The sequence below is a fragment of the Suncus etruscus genome, chromosome 10 (genome assembly GCF_024139225.1).
Source record: "Suncus etruscus isolate mSunEtr1 chromosome 10, mSunEtr1.pri.cur, whole genome shotgun sequence".
NCBI classification, from domain to species: Eukaryota; Metazoa; Chordata; class Mammalia; order Eulipotyphla; family Soricidae; genus Suncus; species Suncus etruscus.
In genome coordinates this window covers 71,327,295-71,346,180 of record NC_064857.1, presented here as the reverse complement: position 1 = coordinate 71,346,180, position 18,886 = coordinate 71,327,295, and the positions used below count along the sequence as shown (strand labels likewise).

General features: G+C 43.1%; 1 protein-coding gene across 2 annotated transcripts in view; it reads left to right on the top strand.

The window, feature by feature from the left end:
* MALT1 (MALT1 paracaspase) overlaps positions 1–18,886 on the top strand; it is a 57,662-nt gene that overhangs the window by 21,492 nt on the left and 17,284 nt on the right. Inside the window, exons 5-10 of one of the 2 annotated variants that reach the window (XM_049782067.1) lie at positions 2,061–2,239; positions 3,311–3,407; positions 4,476–4,508; positions 8,362–8,388; positions 10,742–10,774; positions 16,230–16,433. In XM_049782067.1, the coding sequence (XP_049638024.1) occupies positions 2,061–2,239; positions 3,311–3,407; positions 4,476–4,508; positions 8,362–8,388; positions 10,742–10,774; positions 16,230–16,433 (573 nt within the window). The remainder of the gene's footprint in view (positions 1–2,060; positions 2,240–3,310; positions 3,408–4,475; positions 4,509–8,361; positions 8,389–10,741; positions 10,775–16,229; positions 16,434–18,886) is intronic. The other variant, XM_049782066.1, reaches the window with a different exon arrangement.

Genomic DNA, 18,886 nt, shown 5'->3' with positions numbered 1-18,886 from the left:
TCCTGGCAGGCTCAGGGGACCATATATTTGAACCTCTGACCTTCTGCAGGCAAGGTGAATGCCTTACATCCTTGCTATCTCTATGGCCCTGGCTTTGATCCACTTTAGAGCCAGGTATCCTCTTTAGAGCCTGTATGTGCGGGATTTTTCCATATACATACATATGATTTCATACTCACATATTTAGACACATATGCACATGCCTTTGGGTGACATAGAAGTCATGTCAGCCTGAGCATGCTAAAACTTGCTTTTTCTTGTGTGTTAGAACATTATGGTCTCTGATTTTTTTCAGGAGAAAAAGATTAACTATAGTTGATTTTCCCATCTTTTTTTATTTGAATATTTTAAATATATTTTTTATTTAAGTAACATGATCATATTTGGGTTACAGTCATAACGAGAACACCCCCCCTTCACCAGTGCAACATTATCCCCTCCCCCCTTCCCATCCCCTGCCTATATTCGAGACAGGCATTCTACTACAGTAATTTGTTTTTAAGTTCAGTAAGTTGTATTTTTTTCCTTAAAGGATAAGAGTAAAAAAAAAATAGTAAAGGTGTGATATTGATAATTGCCAATGTTTGCATAGGTCCAGAAAAATGGAGAAAATGGAAAAAAAATCCTTGACCTGATTACAAAAAGGCCTCACCCCAGAAGTTTATTGGCATAAGACAGACTCTGGGTTCCAGGGTTTTCCCATCTTTTTTTTCTATTTTTCTCCCAAACTGTTGGTAGAAAATTATGTTGATAAAAGAACTCTATAAAGTGGATATCATCATGAAAAGTCTTACAGTGTATCTCCATGAAATAAATTTTAGCCACTTCTTTCTGTCATCCATCATTATTTTGGTGGGCCAGGGATCAAACCAGTGCCTTGTACCTACGAGACCTATATTCTTTTTTTTTTTTTTTTTTTTTTTTTGGTTTTTGGGTCACACCTGGCAGCGCTCAGGGGTTACTCCTGGCTGTACGCTCATAAACCGCTCCTGGCAGGTCCAGGGGACCATATGAGATGCCAGGATTCGAACAACCAACCTTCTGCATGCAAGGCAAACACCTTATCTCCATGCTATCTCTCCGGCCCCGAGACATATATATATATTGGTTTTGGGGCATCACCCGGCTGTGTTTAGGGGTTACTCCTGGCTATCTGCTCAGAAATAGCTCCTGGCAGGCACGGGGGACCATATGGGATGCCGGGATTCGAACCATCCACCTTAGGTCCTGCATCAGCTGCTTGCAAGGCAAACACCACTGTGCTATGTCTCTGACTTCAAGACCTATATTTTTAACACTAAACCACATTCCTAGCCTTTATCTATTTTTTTAGTTGAGTAAAACTAGTATTGAACAAAAATAAATTCAGTCTTCAGTACTTCAGATATTTGATCCACACACAATCAAGATGCTTACTCATTTCTGGGCTAGAGTGATAGTAAAGCAGGTAGGTATGCATACATCCAACCTGAGTTCAATCCCTGGCACTCCATATGATTCCCCAGGCACCTCTGGGAATAACCCCTGAACTTGAGCTATTCTCTCATCTTCATTCACCTAACACAAAAACACTTTGATCTGTTTGTTTGGATTTGGGGCCACACCCAATGGTGCTCTGGACTTACTCCTGGCTGTGCTCTCAGGAATCACTCCTGGCAGTTCTCAAGGAACCAACCATATTGGGTGCTTGAGATTAAAATCCAGCTTGCCACATACAAGGCAAGCACCCTACCTGCTCTATTGTCTTTCTAACCCCCAAGCACAGTAACAGTTGGAAAGCTCCAAAAAGTCCTACAAAGAAGAGCTCTCCTTGGCCCAGAGTGGTCTTGCCCTGTTTGTGCACAGCATCCTGTGTCTAGACCTTACCTCTTAACTGCCAAGAGGGTGATGGCTACAGGGCACATTGTTTGGGAGATGCTTTTAAGGATTCTTGGTGGTGTGTTTTGTTTTGTGTTTCATGAAAATTAAACATGAGAGTACACCCATGTTCTAAAATTAAAAAGAAGCATTCACTTAGAGATCTTGCTTGGTGTTTAATGATATTTTTCTTTTTATCGAAGGAAGTTGGGATGGCGTCTCTGATTCCAGGTTGCAAATCTGTGTGGAACCAGAGTCCCAAAAGCTGGTGCCTGGCAGCCCCTTGCTGCTACAGTGTGTGGCTGTTGGGAGCCCCATTCCTCACTACCAGTGGTTCAAAAATGAGTTGCCATTAACCCACGAGACCAAGAAGCTGTTCATGGTAGGAAGATGGCTTTGTGTGTGTGTGTGTGTGTGTGTGTGTGTGTGTGTGTGTGTGTGTGTGTGTCTGTGTACGCGTGTTTGTGAGTCCATAGGTCAAATAGTACAATTGAAGATTTAGGTGACAGTTAAAATTTATATTTTGGGGGCCGAAGAGATAGCATGGAGGTAAGGCATTTGCCTTTCATGCAGAAGGTCATCGGTTCGAATCCCGGCATCCCATATGGTCCCCCGTGCCTGCCAGGAGCAATTTCTGAACATGGAGCCAGGAGTAACCCCTGAGCACTGCCGGGTGTGACCCAAAAACCACAAAAAAAAAATTTATATTTTGGGGCCGGTGAGGTGGCACTAGAGGTAAGGTGTCTGCCTTGCAAGCGCTAGCCAAGGAAGGACCTCGGTTCCATTCCCCGGTGTCCCATATGGTCCCCCCAAGCCAGGGGCAACTTCTGAGTGCTTAGCCAGGAGTAACCCCTGAGCATCAAATGGGTGTGGCAAAAAAAATTTATATTTCAATATCTCCAATGTGCTTGCATAAAGTTTCCAATGTGCTTGTATCAAGTTTCTCATTCTTTAATATTAGTTTATTTTTCTATTTACAAAAGGGCTAGAACAAAATTCTGATCCACATCTAAGGGCTTATCCATAAATTGTCAAAAGGATTGACACCTTGGGCCAGAGAAATAACATAGTAGTAGGACATTTGCCTTGCATGCAGCCGACCCAGGATGGAACCAGGTTCCATTCTCGGTATCCCATATAGTCCCCTGAGCCTGCAGGAGCAATTTCTGAGCACAGAGCCAGGAGTAACCCCTGAACGCTGCCAGGTGTGGCCCAAAAACAAACCAAAAAAAAGATTGGCACCAAATTTAGCCAGCCTGGGGATTAGATTACTCTGCTGCTTGCATGCTACAGATGAGTGAAAATATCCCAATGAATGAAAATAATCTTAACGTGGCCAATGAACACCTTTTGAAATATTTTATGGAGTATTTTTAGAATACAAAATTACTAGTTTCTTTCTCACTTTCATGAGAACTGAGGCAGAGATGTGTGTGCTTTGATACTGAAACAGGTGCCATATGCGGATGTGGAGCATCAGGGAACATACTGGTGTCATGTGTATAATGATAGAGAGAGTCAAGATAGCCGGAAGGTGGAAATCACCATAGGTGAGTAGTGGCACTTGTTCTGACAAAGTCTAACATAAGCTCCATCAAAGGAAGAACTTCCACAATGGAAATTGTCTGTTGGTTTCACCTTGTTACAAGGAATTATAGTATTTATACAGACATTTGAGTAAATATATGCTAAATTCAAAATATGAGTCCTTAGATAAAGACCAAAAGAACCTAAAGAAAGTTTTCTAAAAAGTCCAATCTTGGGGCCAGACAGATAGCACAGTAGTAGGGTGTTTGCCTTGCATGCAGCCAATTCATGGACGGTGGTTCAAATCCCAGCATTCCCATATGGTTCCCTGAGCCTTACAGGAGTGATTTCTGAGCAGAGAACCAGGAGTAACCCCTGAAAGCTGCTGGGTATAACCCAAAAACAAAACCTAACAAAAGAATTCCAATCTTTTGGGGCCAGAGAGATAGCAAAGAGGGTGCTTGCCCTGCATGTAGCTGATCCTGGTTTAGTCCAGTGTCTCCTATACAGTCCTTCCTATGTATTATATATTCCTAAATGTTGAGCCAGGAATAACCCTGAGTGTTGTTGGGTATGGCAAAAACTAAAAAAAAAAAAAAATTTAAACCTAAAAATTCAGATTTTTCTCAGTGTTTTCAAGTTTGCTCATTTATTTTAAACTTTTAGGAGCAGGGAGGTAGCTCAAAATTCAAAAGATTGGAGTGAATGCTTTGCATGCAAGTAGTCTGAATTTAATCTCCTGCTATCCATGGTCCCACAGCACTAAACCAAGACTAGCCACTTCGCACCACCAGGTGTGGCCCCAATACAACAAAGTATTATGAACAACAGAAAGTACTTAGAGCTTTAGCTATAAAAATTTTGATGTCATAGAAAAACATTTTTTAAAACCAGACATTTTAGATATGTTACTGAAAGAGTGATTTTTCATCATCTACCCCACTGCCAAGTGCTGAATGCAGATAAAATTCTGCTTTGTCCTGAGGGTGTCAGAGTTGGCCTGCATTGTTCTGTGTTGTGTTTGTTTCTGTTTGCTTGATGGCTTCCTAAGATTTATGAAATGTATTCACGTTTGTTTCCTCTGGAACAAGGAAGAACAAACGAGGCAGTGGAGTGCACGGAAGGTATTGTAACCCTCTGGGTAAAGCCAACTATCCTGCATGTCCATTCTTTTGGGAATTGGTGGAGAGCTCTAGCAACTGGGCAGTAGCAGAAAAAAATACCAGCTATCAAAAATGGTTTTCATAAAAGGTGGCATATCAGAGGCCTGGACGCTGTGTAAACTGTCAGAGACACTGTTAAACCGCCACTTAGTAGAGCAATGCATTTTCAGTTTGATTTTAAAAATAATAACTTTTGCACAGTGTTGGATGACCAGTTCTCCTAAACTGTTGTTTAGCTGATCTGTCCTTTAATCATGATAAAATGCCTCTTCTATATAGTCTCAAGACAGATTTATAGTCTAACACGTGCACTTTAAAATACTAAATACTCAAAAAAAAAAAAAAAAAAGAAAGAAAGAAAGAAAGAAAATAACAGGGCCTGCAAGGTGGCGCTAGAGGTAAAGTGTCTGCCTTGTAAGCGCTAGCCAAGGAAATATCGCGACTGCGGTTTGATCCCCCAGCATCCCATATGGTCCCCCCAAGCCAGGGGTAATTTCTGAGCGCTTAGCCAAGAGTAACCCCGGAGCATCAAACGGGTGTGGCCCAAAAAACCAAAAAAGAAAATACTAAATACTCTCCTGTAATAAAAATTGGAAAGACAAATTATTGAAGCTAAATGGCTACAATCTACCATGTCACCTTCATTTTTCTTAACATATAAAAAGGAAATGGAAAACATTTTACCTCTTCCAAACATATGGAAAGAAAATGAAAACTATTTCAATATAAGCTTCAAATTTGTTTCTATTGATCAAAGCTTTTGCATAAATTGTAAAATGTGAAATTTATAATGACCTTGATGTCACAATTTTGCCAGTTAGTTTTAAAGATAGCAAAGTATTTTTTTTTCAGTTTCTGCCTCTCTAAAACACTGTTATAACTTTAGGCTCTAACTGGGGAAATTAAGAAAACATTCAAATGTGTGTTTCCTGATTCCTCTGTTCATAACTTTTGGAAATACTGTAATTGGGGTTGCTTTCTAGTAGCATTAGACACAGGAGCACTCTAGCATAAAGGGACTCCAGGGTGCACCGTGCAAAGAAATCCTAATCAAACCCCTTTTCCTTCTCTTACTCCCATTTCTCCTCATTGTATGATTTTTTAAATGTCCTAACAACAGAGACCTATCAGAAGAAGCTATTTGGTTTAGAGCCATGCATGCGAATCACCACCTTTCTCTTCCTTTACCTGCAAGATTCCTTCTGTGATTTTTGTTGCACAATATAAAATGACAGTCAAATAAATATGTCTATGTGGAGATGAAAATCCAGCTGGGAAACTCTCCAGAAGTTTCACTTGGAATATTTAGATCAGGGGTCTCAAACTAAATTTACCCGGGGGCCGCAGGAGGCAAAGTCAGGATGATCCTTGAGTGCAAAGTCAGTAGTAAGCCTTGAACATTGGGGGGTGTGACCCAAACAACTAAAACAAAACAAAACAAAAAAAAGATTCCTCTAGGGCTGGGCCACAAAATGTTGTACAGAGGGCTGCAAGCGGCCCACGAGCCATGAGTTTGAGACCCCTGATTTAGATCAAACTTTTCTCTTTTTATTTTTTTTTCAAACTTTTCTTTCTAAAAAATATATACAAAGTTGAGATGTTTGGGGCCATAGAAATAGTACTGGGATTAAGGCACTTGCCTTGCATGTGGCCAACCTCTGTTCAATCGTCTGCACTCCAAATGTTCCCCAATCACTGCCAGGAGTGATCCTAGAGCACAGAGCCAGGAGTAAGCCCTGAGCACAGCTAGGTGTGGCCCCAAAACAAAAGAAAAAAAGTTGAGATGTTTTATAATTAGCAAATCAAAAGATACCAGGCACTATCTAATGTAATGTTATTTTTAAATGTGTTAGAATATACTGTTAATTCTTCAGTTTTAACATGTATGTTCTGTGAAAGATTGGATTGGGATGAGGACAAGATAGGGGTTGAGGACAGGAAGCCTGTGGGATTTTCTGAGGGCTGTGAACCTATTCAGTGCAATCTTTGTAATAAAGAATAAAGTCTGTAGGTGTGAGAAAAGGTATTTAGTAGAACATCAGAGGAAGGGTATGCCAGGATGGAGCACAGGCTATGACAGAAAAATCCAAGTCTCGGATAACACGAAGGAGCCTCCGTTGCAAGGAGACAGATGTGAGTAGAGACCAGGACGGCAATGCTCAAGACAGGAGTTGCCCAAGTGTGGGCAGTGGCTGCTCCCACTCTGGGGTCTTTGTATGGCAAATAAGAGCAGCTGGCATAGAAATAAGAGCCCTTGACTTGTAGTTGATCGTTAGTGTCACTTTCCACCATCCTCACATTCATAAAGCGGAAATTGATGGCTGCCATGTCATGGACATTTGCTTCGTTTTATCTGCTCTTTCACTGGGGGTAGAGAGATTAAGAATTCAGAAAATGGGGGCCAGAGAGATAGCTTGGAGGGAAGGCATTTGCCTTGCATGCAGAAGGATGGTGGTTCAAATCCCAGCATCCCATATGTCACCTGAGCCTGCCAGGAGCGATTTCTGAACATAGAGCCAGGAGTAACCTCTGAGCATTGCCAGGTGTGACCCAAAAAAAAAAAAAAAGAATAGAATTCAGAAGCTGGGGCCTGGAGAGATAGCACAGCGGCATTTGCCTTGCAAGCAGTCAATCCAGGACCAAAGGTAGTTGGTTCGAATCCCGGTGTCCCATATGGTCCCCCGTGCCTGCCAGGAGCTATTTCTGAGCAGACAGCCAGGAGTAACCCCTGAGCACCACTGGGTGTGACCCAAGAAACCAAAAAAAAAAAAAAAAAATGGGGCCCGGAGAGATAGCACAGCGGTGTTTGCCTTGCAAGCAGCCGATCCAGGACCAAAGGTGGTTGGTTCGAATCCCGGTGTCCCATATGGTCCCCCATGCCTGTCAGGAGCTATTTCTGAGCAGACAGCCAGGAGTAACCCCTGAGCACCACCAGGTGTGGCCCAAAAACCAAAAAAAAAAAAAGAAAAAAAAGAATTCAGAAGCTGCACCTCTTTCAAAACACACTCACCAGTCGAGCTGTAAGAAAAGCATCAGCCAGACCCCAGCTGGCAGTCCACAGACACCCACCATTAATCCTCAGAGCTACTGAGCTCATCAGGATAAACCAAGCGTGGAAACAGCAGTCACAGGAACAGGTGCCCAGAGAAAGGGGAGTACTGAGGGGTAGTTGGCACCCGTGGGAGCTCGTGTACTGTTGACTGTAGTTCTGTGAGTCTCCAAAAACTGGAAAACAGGGGCTGGAGAGATAGCATGGAGGTAGGGTGTTTGCCTTGCATGCAGAAGGACAATAGTTCGAATCCTGGCATCCCCTGTGGTCCTCCGAGCCTACTAGGAGTGATTTCTGAGTGTAGAGACAGAAGTAACCCTTGAGCGCTGCTGGGTATGACCCCCCCCAAAAAAAAAACAACAAACTGGAAAACATGGAAGGTTTTTTTTCTGGAAGGTTATTTGAGAGTATTCACATTGAGAAGTATATAGTTGAGGCCTCAGAAAGTTCTTTTGACTGATTTTGTCCCATAATTGGTCAGAATATCTAAAACTTGGAACAAATTTAAAGGAACTTATTTAGCTTTTGATTCATTTATGAAAGCAGTAATAGTAGAGTAGTTCTCAGTTTATCTATAGCAATATTCTTGCCTATTTAATAATTTGCATCGCTTCTCATCTAAACATTTCTAAACTGATTATAGTCATTGATTTTAATTATAATAATGTGATTTCATAGCTCAAACCGCATTTGTTTGATAATAATCTGTCCTAAACTTGTAGTTTGATTCATTAAAGCTAATCAATTTCCCTTGTGTCTTTTTAGATGAATTACATAATCTTGGGCATCCTGGTGAGTAAAATATTAGTCTTATATTAACACTGAATTAGTGATTAATTGAATATGACAACTTTAAGAAACGTTAACGGGTTTTGCTTCGGGAGGGGTTGCCCATGTGAAGATTAGGAGACCCAGGCCCTCTCAGCAGTTCTCAGACAAACGGGGACCTGAGCATGGGGATCTGCAGGTGTGGTACTGCTTCTGCTCTGTGCCAGGATTTCCTGGAATCACCCATGATTCTGGAGCTGAGGGGAGAGATCTTCGGAGCGTACCCAGGGTAGTGGGGGAGTCTCTGGGGCTTACCCATGGTGCTGGTGCTGGGAAGTCTCTGGAGCCTCACCTGGTGTTGCTCAGGGACCAGGTGGTACTGAGGATTGAAACTGTACTCAATCACATGCTAGATTATGCCTTAACCACTATACTATTTCTCTGGCCCTGAAGGTAGATTTGCTTATTTATTGCTATAATATATTAGTAAGATTTTTAGCAAGATTTTTTTAAATTGAAGTACTGGGGGCTTAGGGCCAGAACAATAGCATAGGGCGTTTGCCTTGCACGGACCTCGGTTCATCCTCAGCATCCCATATGGCCCCCCAAGTCAGGAGCAATTTCTGAGCGAAGAGCCAGGAGTAACCCCTGAGTGTCATTGGGTGTGACCAAAACAAACAAACAAACAAACAAAAAAAAAAGGACTGGGGGCTGGAGTGATAGTAGAGCAATACTAAAACAAAAAGTTAATATATTTGACTGTAAAACCAGTAATAGAGAGTAAATAATAAAGAAACAAAATATTAGCATATTTTTAAATCACTTTTTATGACTGTAACAAAAAAGAGTCATGGAGGAAGCACATGATCTTCAGTTTCTTGCTTTATTAGGCCGTATTTCACAGTGCTTGGGGTTTACTCCTGGCTCTGTGTTTAGTCAGGGGACTTATATGTGGTGCTGGAGATTGAACCCAGGTTAGCTGTATGCAGGGCAAGAACGCCTCCTCCTACTGTACTCTATCAGATGATCAGTAGACTCTGGCATGGACTGGACTCATTTTCGATTCATGGTTCCATGTGATCCTACAAGCATTCTTAGTGTAGTCCTAGAGGTCTCTAATTCCCCTGGGGTGGCCCAGGTTTCCCTGGCACAGCACCACAGGGTCTGGGTAGTAAGTATCACATTCAAGCTGAGAATCACCAATGGGGCTCTGGGACTTACTGAGAATCACTACCTGGAGCCCCTGTGAAAAAGAACCCAAAAATCTTTTCCCCTTTTTGATGAGACAAGTAAGTGCTCTGTTGCTGAGTTATATCCTCCGCCCTGGGAATCCAACAGTTTGGGCAGGTACATAGTTCAAATGGTAGAGCACATGTCTTGCATGTATGAAGCGATCCTTATTCTCACCCCATCACCATTCAATGTATCTCCCCAGTTCCCAGTAAGGCAGGATTGACAGTCTCCACAACAAAATAACAGCCATTGTCACTAAATCAGTACGTACTGGGGTATTTTTTTGTTCAAGATGGTAAACAATCTTGGACCAGAGTGATTGTATAATGGATAGAGTGTTTTTCTTGCATACAGCTGACATGGGTTTGATCTCCAGTCACCCATATGGTCCCCTGAGCACCACCAGAAGTGATCCCTGAGCATTGCCAAGTATTGCCCCACCCCCCAAAAAAGTTGAATATCTTTTTTTTGGGGGGGGGGGCACACCCGGCATTGCTCAGGGGTTACTCCTGGCTGTCTGCTCAGAAATAGCTCCTGGCAGGCACGGGGGACCATCTGGGACACCGGGATTCAAACCAACCACCTTTGATCCTGGATCGGCTGCTTGCAAGGCAAACGCCGCTGTGCTATCTCTCCGGGCCCAAAAGTTGAATATCTTAAGATTATAAATTAACTATTTGAGGGTCCGGAGAGATAGCACAGCAGTAGGGTGTTTGCCTTGCAAGTGGCCGACCCAGGGCCAATGGTGGTTCGAATCCCACCATCCCATATGGTCCCCCGAGCCTTCTAGGAGCAATTTCTGAGCACAAAGCCAGGAGTAACCTCTGAGCGCTGCTGGGTGTGACCAAATAAATAAATAATAAAAAATATATTTAAAGAAATTACCTATTTGAAGCTACATTCTGGCCTATATATAGCCAGGGCTATAGTTCAGGGCTAGAATAGATACTTTACATGAGTGAGGCCCTCCGTTCAATTCCAGCACCAATAAAACCCCCAAGATCCCCCAAATAAAGTAACTGTTTTTAAGTCACTGCATTAATGTCTTTAATGATCCTGATATTAATTTTTTGTTTTTATATACTTCTAACCTGATAATATCATTGGTAATTGTGCTTTTTTGCATTTTTCTTTTTTTTTATAGATAATAAAGAACAAACAACTGATCAGCCTTTGGGTGAGTAGAATTTTAACGTGAACCATCAAGATATAATTGTATTGTATAACTCTTAAAGTATATACCCCTGACTTTTATGCATCGTTATTTGACAGCTTTTCTAAACTCTTGAACAACATTGACACCAAGTGTTTGATGTGGGAGATGTGTAAGAGAAATTCTAGAACAGGAGGCTTTAAAAAAAAAAAAGAGCATGAATCCAATTTCTGGGCAGTGGCACTCTTTGTTTTGACAACCTGAGAACAAGTAAACAACATAAACCCAAAGAAAAATGCCTGTTACGTCATAGAGGCTGATCCTGTCTTCTCGTGGGGTTAATGATTAGGAAAATGCCGAGGTCACATTCTAGATTCTGAAAGGTGATCTGAGAGAATGACCTTTGCAGCAGAGGGGCCGGCACCTTCAGTGCTTGCAGAAGAGAAGCAAGTTGTGCATAGGATCTGGGGAATATAGGAGTGGTTCTGATTGAGGGTGAGTGACATTTGTCTCTCTGATGTGAAAAAATCAAGTGGAGCCAGATGATTTTGTTTAGGACAAAAGAGACCATTGCAATAGTCCAAGTAAGGAAGGAGGAAATGGCAGGTCTTTGGGGAGTGGGATCCACAAACTGCCTGTTTCACCTCGCCTAGGGGATGAAACTAGAGATCTGGGTTCCAGCCCAGGCTCCATGTAGTTCCCCCAAGCATAGCTGGGGGGTTGACATTCCAATATGGAGCAATGAATAATTTCCCTGAGGACTGCTGGGTGTGCCTAACTACCCTCACCAAATAACAACTAGAGGAGAAAAAAAAAAAAAAACTGTTAACATTATGAGAAAAAAAAAAAAAAAACAAGAGAGAAGAGCCCCGGGCCTGTCAAGGCTTGCCTGGACCCCAGTGGAAAGCAATGCATTGGTTGAGTTTGAGAGCACTAGATCCAAAGCAGAGGTGAGAGGAGAGGTGAATCAGGCTGGCACTCACCACTGAGGTATTTGTGTCCTATGTGGGTACAGCAGGCAGCATCTAGGCAACTGGAATGCCAAGGAAAGGTGCATGCTTGAGAATGGTTCTCACCCTCAAGGGCACAGAGGCTGAAGGTTTCTGAAGCCAAGGGGTAGCATTAAGGACAGAACTATGGGTTCTCTGAAAGAAAGAGGCACAAGGGCCGGAGCCATAGTTCTGCAGGTAGGGCACCTGCCTTGAGTGCTACTGATTTCTTGCATCCTGTGTATGGTTCCCCCACCGTCACTCCACCCCAGCACTACCAAGAGCAATCCCTGAAAGAAGAAGAAGAAGAAGGAGGAGGAGGAGGAGGAGGAGGAGGAGGAGGAGGAGGGAGAGGGGAGGGGGAGAGAGGAGGGGGAGAGGGGAAGAGGAGGGAGAGGAGGAGGAGGAGAAAATGGCACAGACTGAATGATCTGTGGGCCGGGGTGGGAGTGGGGGTGAGGGGTCGCTAGAAACGAGGACCAGTTTCCAGGAGAGACAATGAATCTCTCCCGCCTCCCTCCCTCTGGGGTCTTGCCACGTTGTCCTTGATCTTCCCCAGGTAACTTACTTCCCCAAGCCAAAGCAGAAGTCATTCAGACTTGTATAGGTGAGGACAGAGTCAGCAGTGTTCTGCTACGTGAAGTTCAAAAGCAGCCCACATTTAGGGGCAGTGGCTGAGGGCTGGGGTGCAGGTGACTGCCTGAAATGAGAACAGGACACATGTCCATTGAGGACCGTTTTATTCTGCATCAGGAAATAGGCATATACCATAGTTGCAAGCTTTGAACACCAGACCAAGGAATGTGGACTTGGCTTCGTCAGACACAGAGTGCTTTGCTGCTTCGTGCCTGGCACCCGCAAGTACTGTCTGCTCGACAATTAGATGTGATGCTAAGACACAAGTCAGGACCAGTAGCCAAAGATTTGTTAGTAACTGATGCTGCATAGCAGTTCCTGCGTGCACGGTGCTTGCCTCAGAATCTGCGAGAACACATTCATTTGGGGGGAGACAATTTGGCACTAGAGGTGGATGGTGTCCTTGTTACACTGCGATACCAGTTTGGTATTTAGCTTTGGAAGAAGCCTCTGTGGAAAGAACACATGGAAACACTTCACTGAAGTGGTTTTACTTTTCTGTTTCCTGATCAACTGGCTTTTGGTTTGCTTGTTTACGTCCCTTTTCCCAGTTAACAGTGTTTGTTTGAGAAATTGTGGGTGGTTCTTACCCTACACATTTAGCTACCAAAAATGTCTAATTCAATAAAGTCAAACTTGAACATTTTCTTTGACTCCTCACCTTTATCTCAACTGAAGGTTTTCCCCTTTCTTTCTCTGCAGTCTGATTCATTCTTCCTCTTTCTGCCCATTGCCACCTGGTGAGTCTGTACTGTCTCTTACTCTGAATGGTGCATTGGGGGTCTCTGGTCTGGCCCCTCAGGTTTGCTCCTCACAGCTGCTGCCTGTGCAGAGGGCAAGGGAAAGCTGACTGCCCTCTGCCAGCTCTGCTCAAGAAAGTGCCAGACATTTCAGGACTGGCAGTTACCACTCATTGGAGGAAAAGTGTTGAGGGGATTAATTCCTGACACATGCCTCTATTTGTTTTTATTTTGGTCTTATTGGGGGAAGGAGCACAGGGACTACTCTTGGCTCTGTGCTCAGGAATCACACTCCTGGTGGGCTCGGGAGACCAATGGGATGCCGGGAATCAATCCCGGGTCAACCACATGCAAGGCAAATAATCTACCCACTGTGCTATTCACTCCTCCAGCTCCTAGCACATGCCTTTAAAGGCACATAGTTGTCAAATTAATGACCCTTGTGTGTAAATTAGACCAAGCCTCCTTCCTCCAGAGCAAGACCAGTTAATATAGATGAGCAGAAACATCCTAGAGAGCTCACTTTGACAGCTGTTTTTTCTACCCAATGGTGGTGTTGGATTTTTTTTTTCCATTTCATACCTCATACTTGTTCTCTGTCAGAGAAACTGACTTTGAGAAGTATATATGAATTAAATGAGAATATTCCACCAAAAGTTCATTCTGATTTCCACTACCCTATAACAGACTTTAGGTCTCGGCCTCTCATGGTACAAACCAGCACTGGACCACTCTCCTCTGGCTCCTCACCACAGGCGGGACTCAGCTCATCGAATTCTGATAGGGTTGAGGAGCTCATCCAAAAGATGCACTGAGGGCTGCATGACTTTGGATTGATGACAGGTCCGTTCCTCCTGGGCTTCTCATTATGCCCCATGCCAGACCAAGTTATAGCCACGAACCATTGCCTGGCCCTTACCAGACTACATATCTGGTTTATTCAAGATGAAATTAAAGAGGGGAAAAAATACAAATGATATTAAGCTTCATATTTTCTATTAAAATCCATCTGAAAAAATTTTTTTTTGGTTTTTGGGTCACACCCGGCAGCACTCAGGGGTTTCTCCTGGCTCTATGCTCAAAAATCGCCCCTGGCAGACACAGGGGACCATATAGGATGTCGGGATTCGAATCACACTCCTGCATGAAAGGCAAACACCTTACCTCCATGCTATCTCTCTGGCCCCCCATCTGAAATTTTTAATGGAACTTTATAATGAATGACAGTTTTACAGAAGCTTTTTGTCTGAATTTCCATATTCATTAAATTAATTTCATAGTTGGCATTTATGGGATGGAGATATTATATAGGGGTACAATCTCTTTAAAACATTTACCTTGTATCCTGCTGACTCTGATCCCCTGAGCCAGTCCCTGGCTCCATATAGTCTTATTTGGTCTGCTGAGCACTAAGCCAGGAATAGCCTCTGAGCATTGCCAGATGAAGATAATAATAATAATAATAATAATAATAATATAATTGGTCTTTTCTTTTGGGCAAAAACTTATCACTAGTATAAGACTTAAAGTGGCTTTTATTAAATTATAAGTAAGGCTTATATAGCATTTCATTTATTTTTTTCTAAAGACTTTATTATTCATGTCCTTTGCCCTCAGTCCCTGCCACTGTATTGGCCACCTGAGCTCCTCCAGGAGTAACTCCCAAGCATAAGACCAGAAGTAGCCCTTAAGCATTTTGGGTATAAACACCCCATTTTTTTATTTTTAAACCTTATATTCATAGTAATAAGTCATTTGCAAAGAAGCTCTGAAAATGCAAATACAGAACAAATACACCAAGGCAGAAAATTATTAGGGTTCTTCAGTCTATGGCATTTTCTGCCACTTTGGATCTTATTCCCCAAGTCTGTGCTAGTTTTCACTCCAGACCTTCTTTAATAATTGACCTAAGTGTTCTCTGAACTGAGCAGAAATGGCACCAAGGAGATTTGGGGTGGCATTCAACCATCATAAAGATGGGAGAGGCTGAAATTCTGTTGCATGCTACAGACGAAATAAGCAAGGTGGTTATTTGTGCCTGTGCCAATTGCATAAGAGCATGGAATGGTTTATAAATAAACTACTTAGCACTTTGTGACACAGGCTGGATGCCATGTCCTGTGGGTCAGAAGGAGGTGGCCCTCAACTCTGCCCAATGCAGCCCTGCGCCAGCTCCTCTAGTTCCTCACTCTCCCCTGTCCCCACCTCTCTGTCACCGAGACTGCTTAGCTCACACCCACTGCCCAGTAGTTTCGCTACTAACTGATGAAAATAAGTAAAGTCATAATTATTATTCTCCACTTCTCATCTGTTCGTTCTCCACAATATCCTTAGGGAGCTATATCTCACATTAACAGGGGGTGCTTTTTTATTATTTATTTATTTATTTATTTATTTTCTGAGGTTTAAGGGCTGCCACCAGTAGCCCTCAGGGTTAACTCCCTAGTGCCACCAATCCTGGTGGCACTCCAGGAACAATGCTGTATGTTTTGTTTTGGTTTGGGTTTTTTTTTGGGGGGTCACACCCAGCAGAGCTCAGAAATTGCTCCTGGCAGGCTCAGGGGACTATATGGGATGCTGGGATCTGAACCACTAACCTACTGCATGCAAGGCAAATGCCCTACCTCCATGCTATCTCTTTGGCCCGAGGAGCAATTTTTGAGTATAGAGCCTGGAGTAACCCCTGAGCGCTGCTGGGTGTGACCCAAAAACCAAAAACATTAAGTGAATCAGTTATTAAACAATAAATAATAATAAATAAAATAATAAAGTTATTGACAATAAAAACATTAAGTTTATCTGTGGAAAAGCCGGGTTTGGGTTGGACTGGGTTGGGTTTGGAAAGGGGGGCTTTAAGGGCCACATCAGCAAAAAGTAAGCACTTACTTCATTTTACAGCTAATCAAATGACCTTTGCCTAATTCTCAAAAACTTCATTATAATCTGAGGTTTGCCACCTCACTCTCTCCATGGAGTACATTGACCTGCTACATGAAGGGATATAGTTCTAGGTCAAACAAAGCAACAAGGAAGTCTTCGGTACAAAGCAGTATATGTGAAGCTTGTGTCCTCATCTTTGTGCCCTCTTCTAAGTCTCTCTCCTTGTTTTAACAGCAAAGGACAAGGTTGCTCTTCTGATAGGAAATATGAACTACCGGGAGCATCCGAAGCTCAAAGCTCCTTTGGTAGATGTGTATGAACTGACCAACTTGTTAAGACAACTGGATTTCAAAGTGGTATCCCTCTTGGACTTAACTGAAAACGAGATGTGCAATGCTGTAAATGAATTTTTACTGCTTTTGGACAAAGGAGTCTATGGTAAGAAATTATAAATATTAATTTTATAATGAATTTTTTTGTTTGTTTTTGGGCCACACCCGTTTGACGCTCAGGGGTTACTCCTGGCTATTCGCTCAGAAATTGCTCCTGGCTTGGGGGGACCATATTGGACGCTGGGGGATCGAACCGCGGTCCAGTCCTACACTAGCGCTTGCAAGGCAGACACCTTACCTCTAGCGCCACCTTCCGGCCCCGATATAATGAATTTCTTTTATAAGTGAGCTTAAGAGTGAAACAAGAGCCAGAGAGATAGTACAATGAGTAGAGTGCTTGCCTTGTAAGCAGCTGACCTAGGTCTGATTCCTGAAACTTCATATAGTCCCCCAGGCCCATTAGGAGTGAACCTGAATATGGAGCCAAGCCCTGAGCACTGCCAGGCCAAAATATTTTTAAACAAAAAATATGGATGCATGTGCTGTTCAAGAGTTTTATTCTGGGGCCGGGCGGTGGCGCTAAAGGTAAGGTGCCTGCCTTGCCTGCGCTAGCCTTGGACGGACCGCGGTTCGATCCCCCCGTGTCCCATATGGTCCCCCAAGCCAGGAGCAACTTCTGAGCACATAGCCATAGCCAGGAGTAACCCCTGAGCATTACCGGGTGTGGCCCAAAAATCAAAAAAAAAAAAAAAGTTTTATTCTAATAAACATAATAGGTATTATCTTCTACTAATAGGTACTAGTTCACTTTGAGTAAGCAATTCACTTAATGTTTTTATTGTGAGCAATATTGAGCAAATTGTTGACTTTTTATGTAAAGTACTGCAGTGTCTGTCTGTGTGTTAGGTTTGAGCATGAAAGGTCGTAACCAGATGTCTATCTTATGCATTTCCCTTTTCTTTTTTTTTTTTTTTTTTTTTTTTTTTTTTTTTTTTTTGGGCCACACCCGGTAACGCTCAGGGGTTACTCCTGGCTATGCGCTCAGAAGTCGCTCCTGGCTTGGGGGACCATATGGGACGCCGGAGGATCGAACCGCGGTCCGTCTCCTAGGCTAGCGCAGATAAGGCAGGCACCTTACCTCCAGCGCCACCGCCCGGCCCCGCATTTCCCTTTTCTAACACGAAATGTTTGAGTCTGTTAGATGTAATTACAATTTTACAAGGAAATTCTAGTGAATAAAATATGAGGATCTGGGGCCGGAGAGATAGCATGAAGGTAGGGCATTTGCTTTGCATGCAGAAGGATGGTGGTTCGAATCCCGGCATCCCATATGGTCCCCCGAACCTGCCGGGAGCGATTTCTGAGCATAGAGCCAGGAGTAACCTCTGAGCACTGCTGCTCAGGTGTGTGACTCAAAAACAAAAAAACACACACACACACACACCACGAGGCACTGAAGTTTTGTAAACTGAAGTTTTCTGCAGATCAAGTTAAGAATGGATTTGTTTTGTTTTGTTTTGTTTTGTTTTCGGGCCACACCCATTTGATGCTCAGGGGTTACTCCTGGCTAAGCGCTCAGAAATTGCCCCTGGCTTGGGGGGACCATATGGGACGCCGGGGGAATCGAACCACAGTCAGTCGCGATCTTTCCTTGGCTAGCGCTTGTAAGGCAGACACCTTACCTCTAGCGCCACCTCGCTGGCCCCAAGAATGGATTTTTTTTAACCTACCAAATTCTGATAGTACTTTATGGTCTTTCTCATTCTTTCACTTAGATATGATGTGGGAACTACATCTGTGGAAAAGCCAAGTTTGAGTTTGGTTTGGTTTGGGAAGGGGGTTTTGGGGGCCACAATGGCAATGCTCAAGGGTTATTCAGACTCTGTGCTCAGGAATTATTCCTAGGCATGCTTGGGGATCAGAGCGAATGTCAGGGATGTTAAGTCATGCACTCTACTCTATACTTTGATCCAGCCTCGTAAAGCCATTTAACAGATTGCTCTTGCTCTGCCATTTAATAGATTGCTCATTTGACAGATTGCTCTTAGTAGAAGTAACTTTGTGAGTAATTCATTTCTTTTTCTGGGAAGTTTAAAAAGGTCACCTATGGGCTCAGCTACACACCAACAATTGTACGAAGGTATTTGACTGCTGGGAAGTGACATTTACAGGCCTGTTAAGGACAGCAATAACAGAGAGTGCCTATTTGGCTTCTGTCTAATTCCATTTATTTTCATCCACTGATCCTAAATCAGGCTTCCTACAAAATTACATGGCAGGATGAAGGCAGGATGGATGGTTGAACTGGCTAATAAAAGTGTCAGGGAAACATCAGAAAAGAGGCTTGTCTGACTCAGTAAGATCCAAGACGCTGCTTAACACCCCTGGCTGAAAATGCAATTTTGACTCTGATTTCTTGTGTGAAACTGCAGACCCCCAACACACAGTCAAGTATTGTTATAAATGGAGGTTAGAGCAGACAGGATGAGTTTCTTCAACAAGGTGAATGGATGCTAATTCATTGTTTAGTTTAATGGAGATCAGATAAGTGGAAAGAAC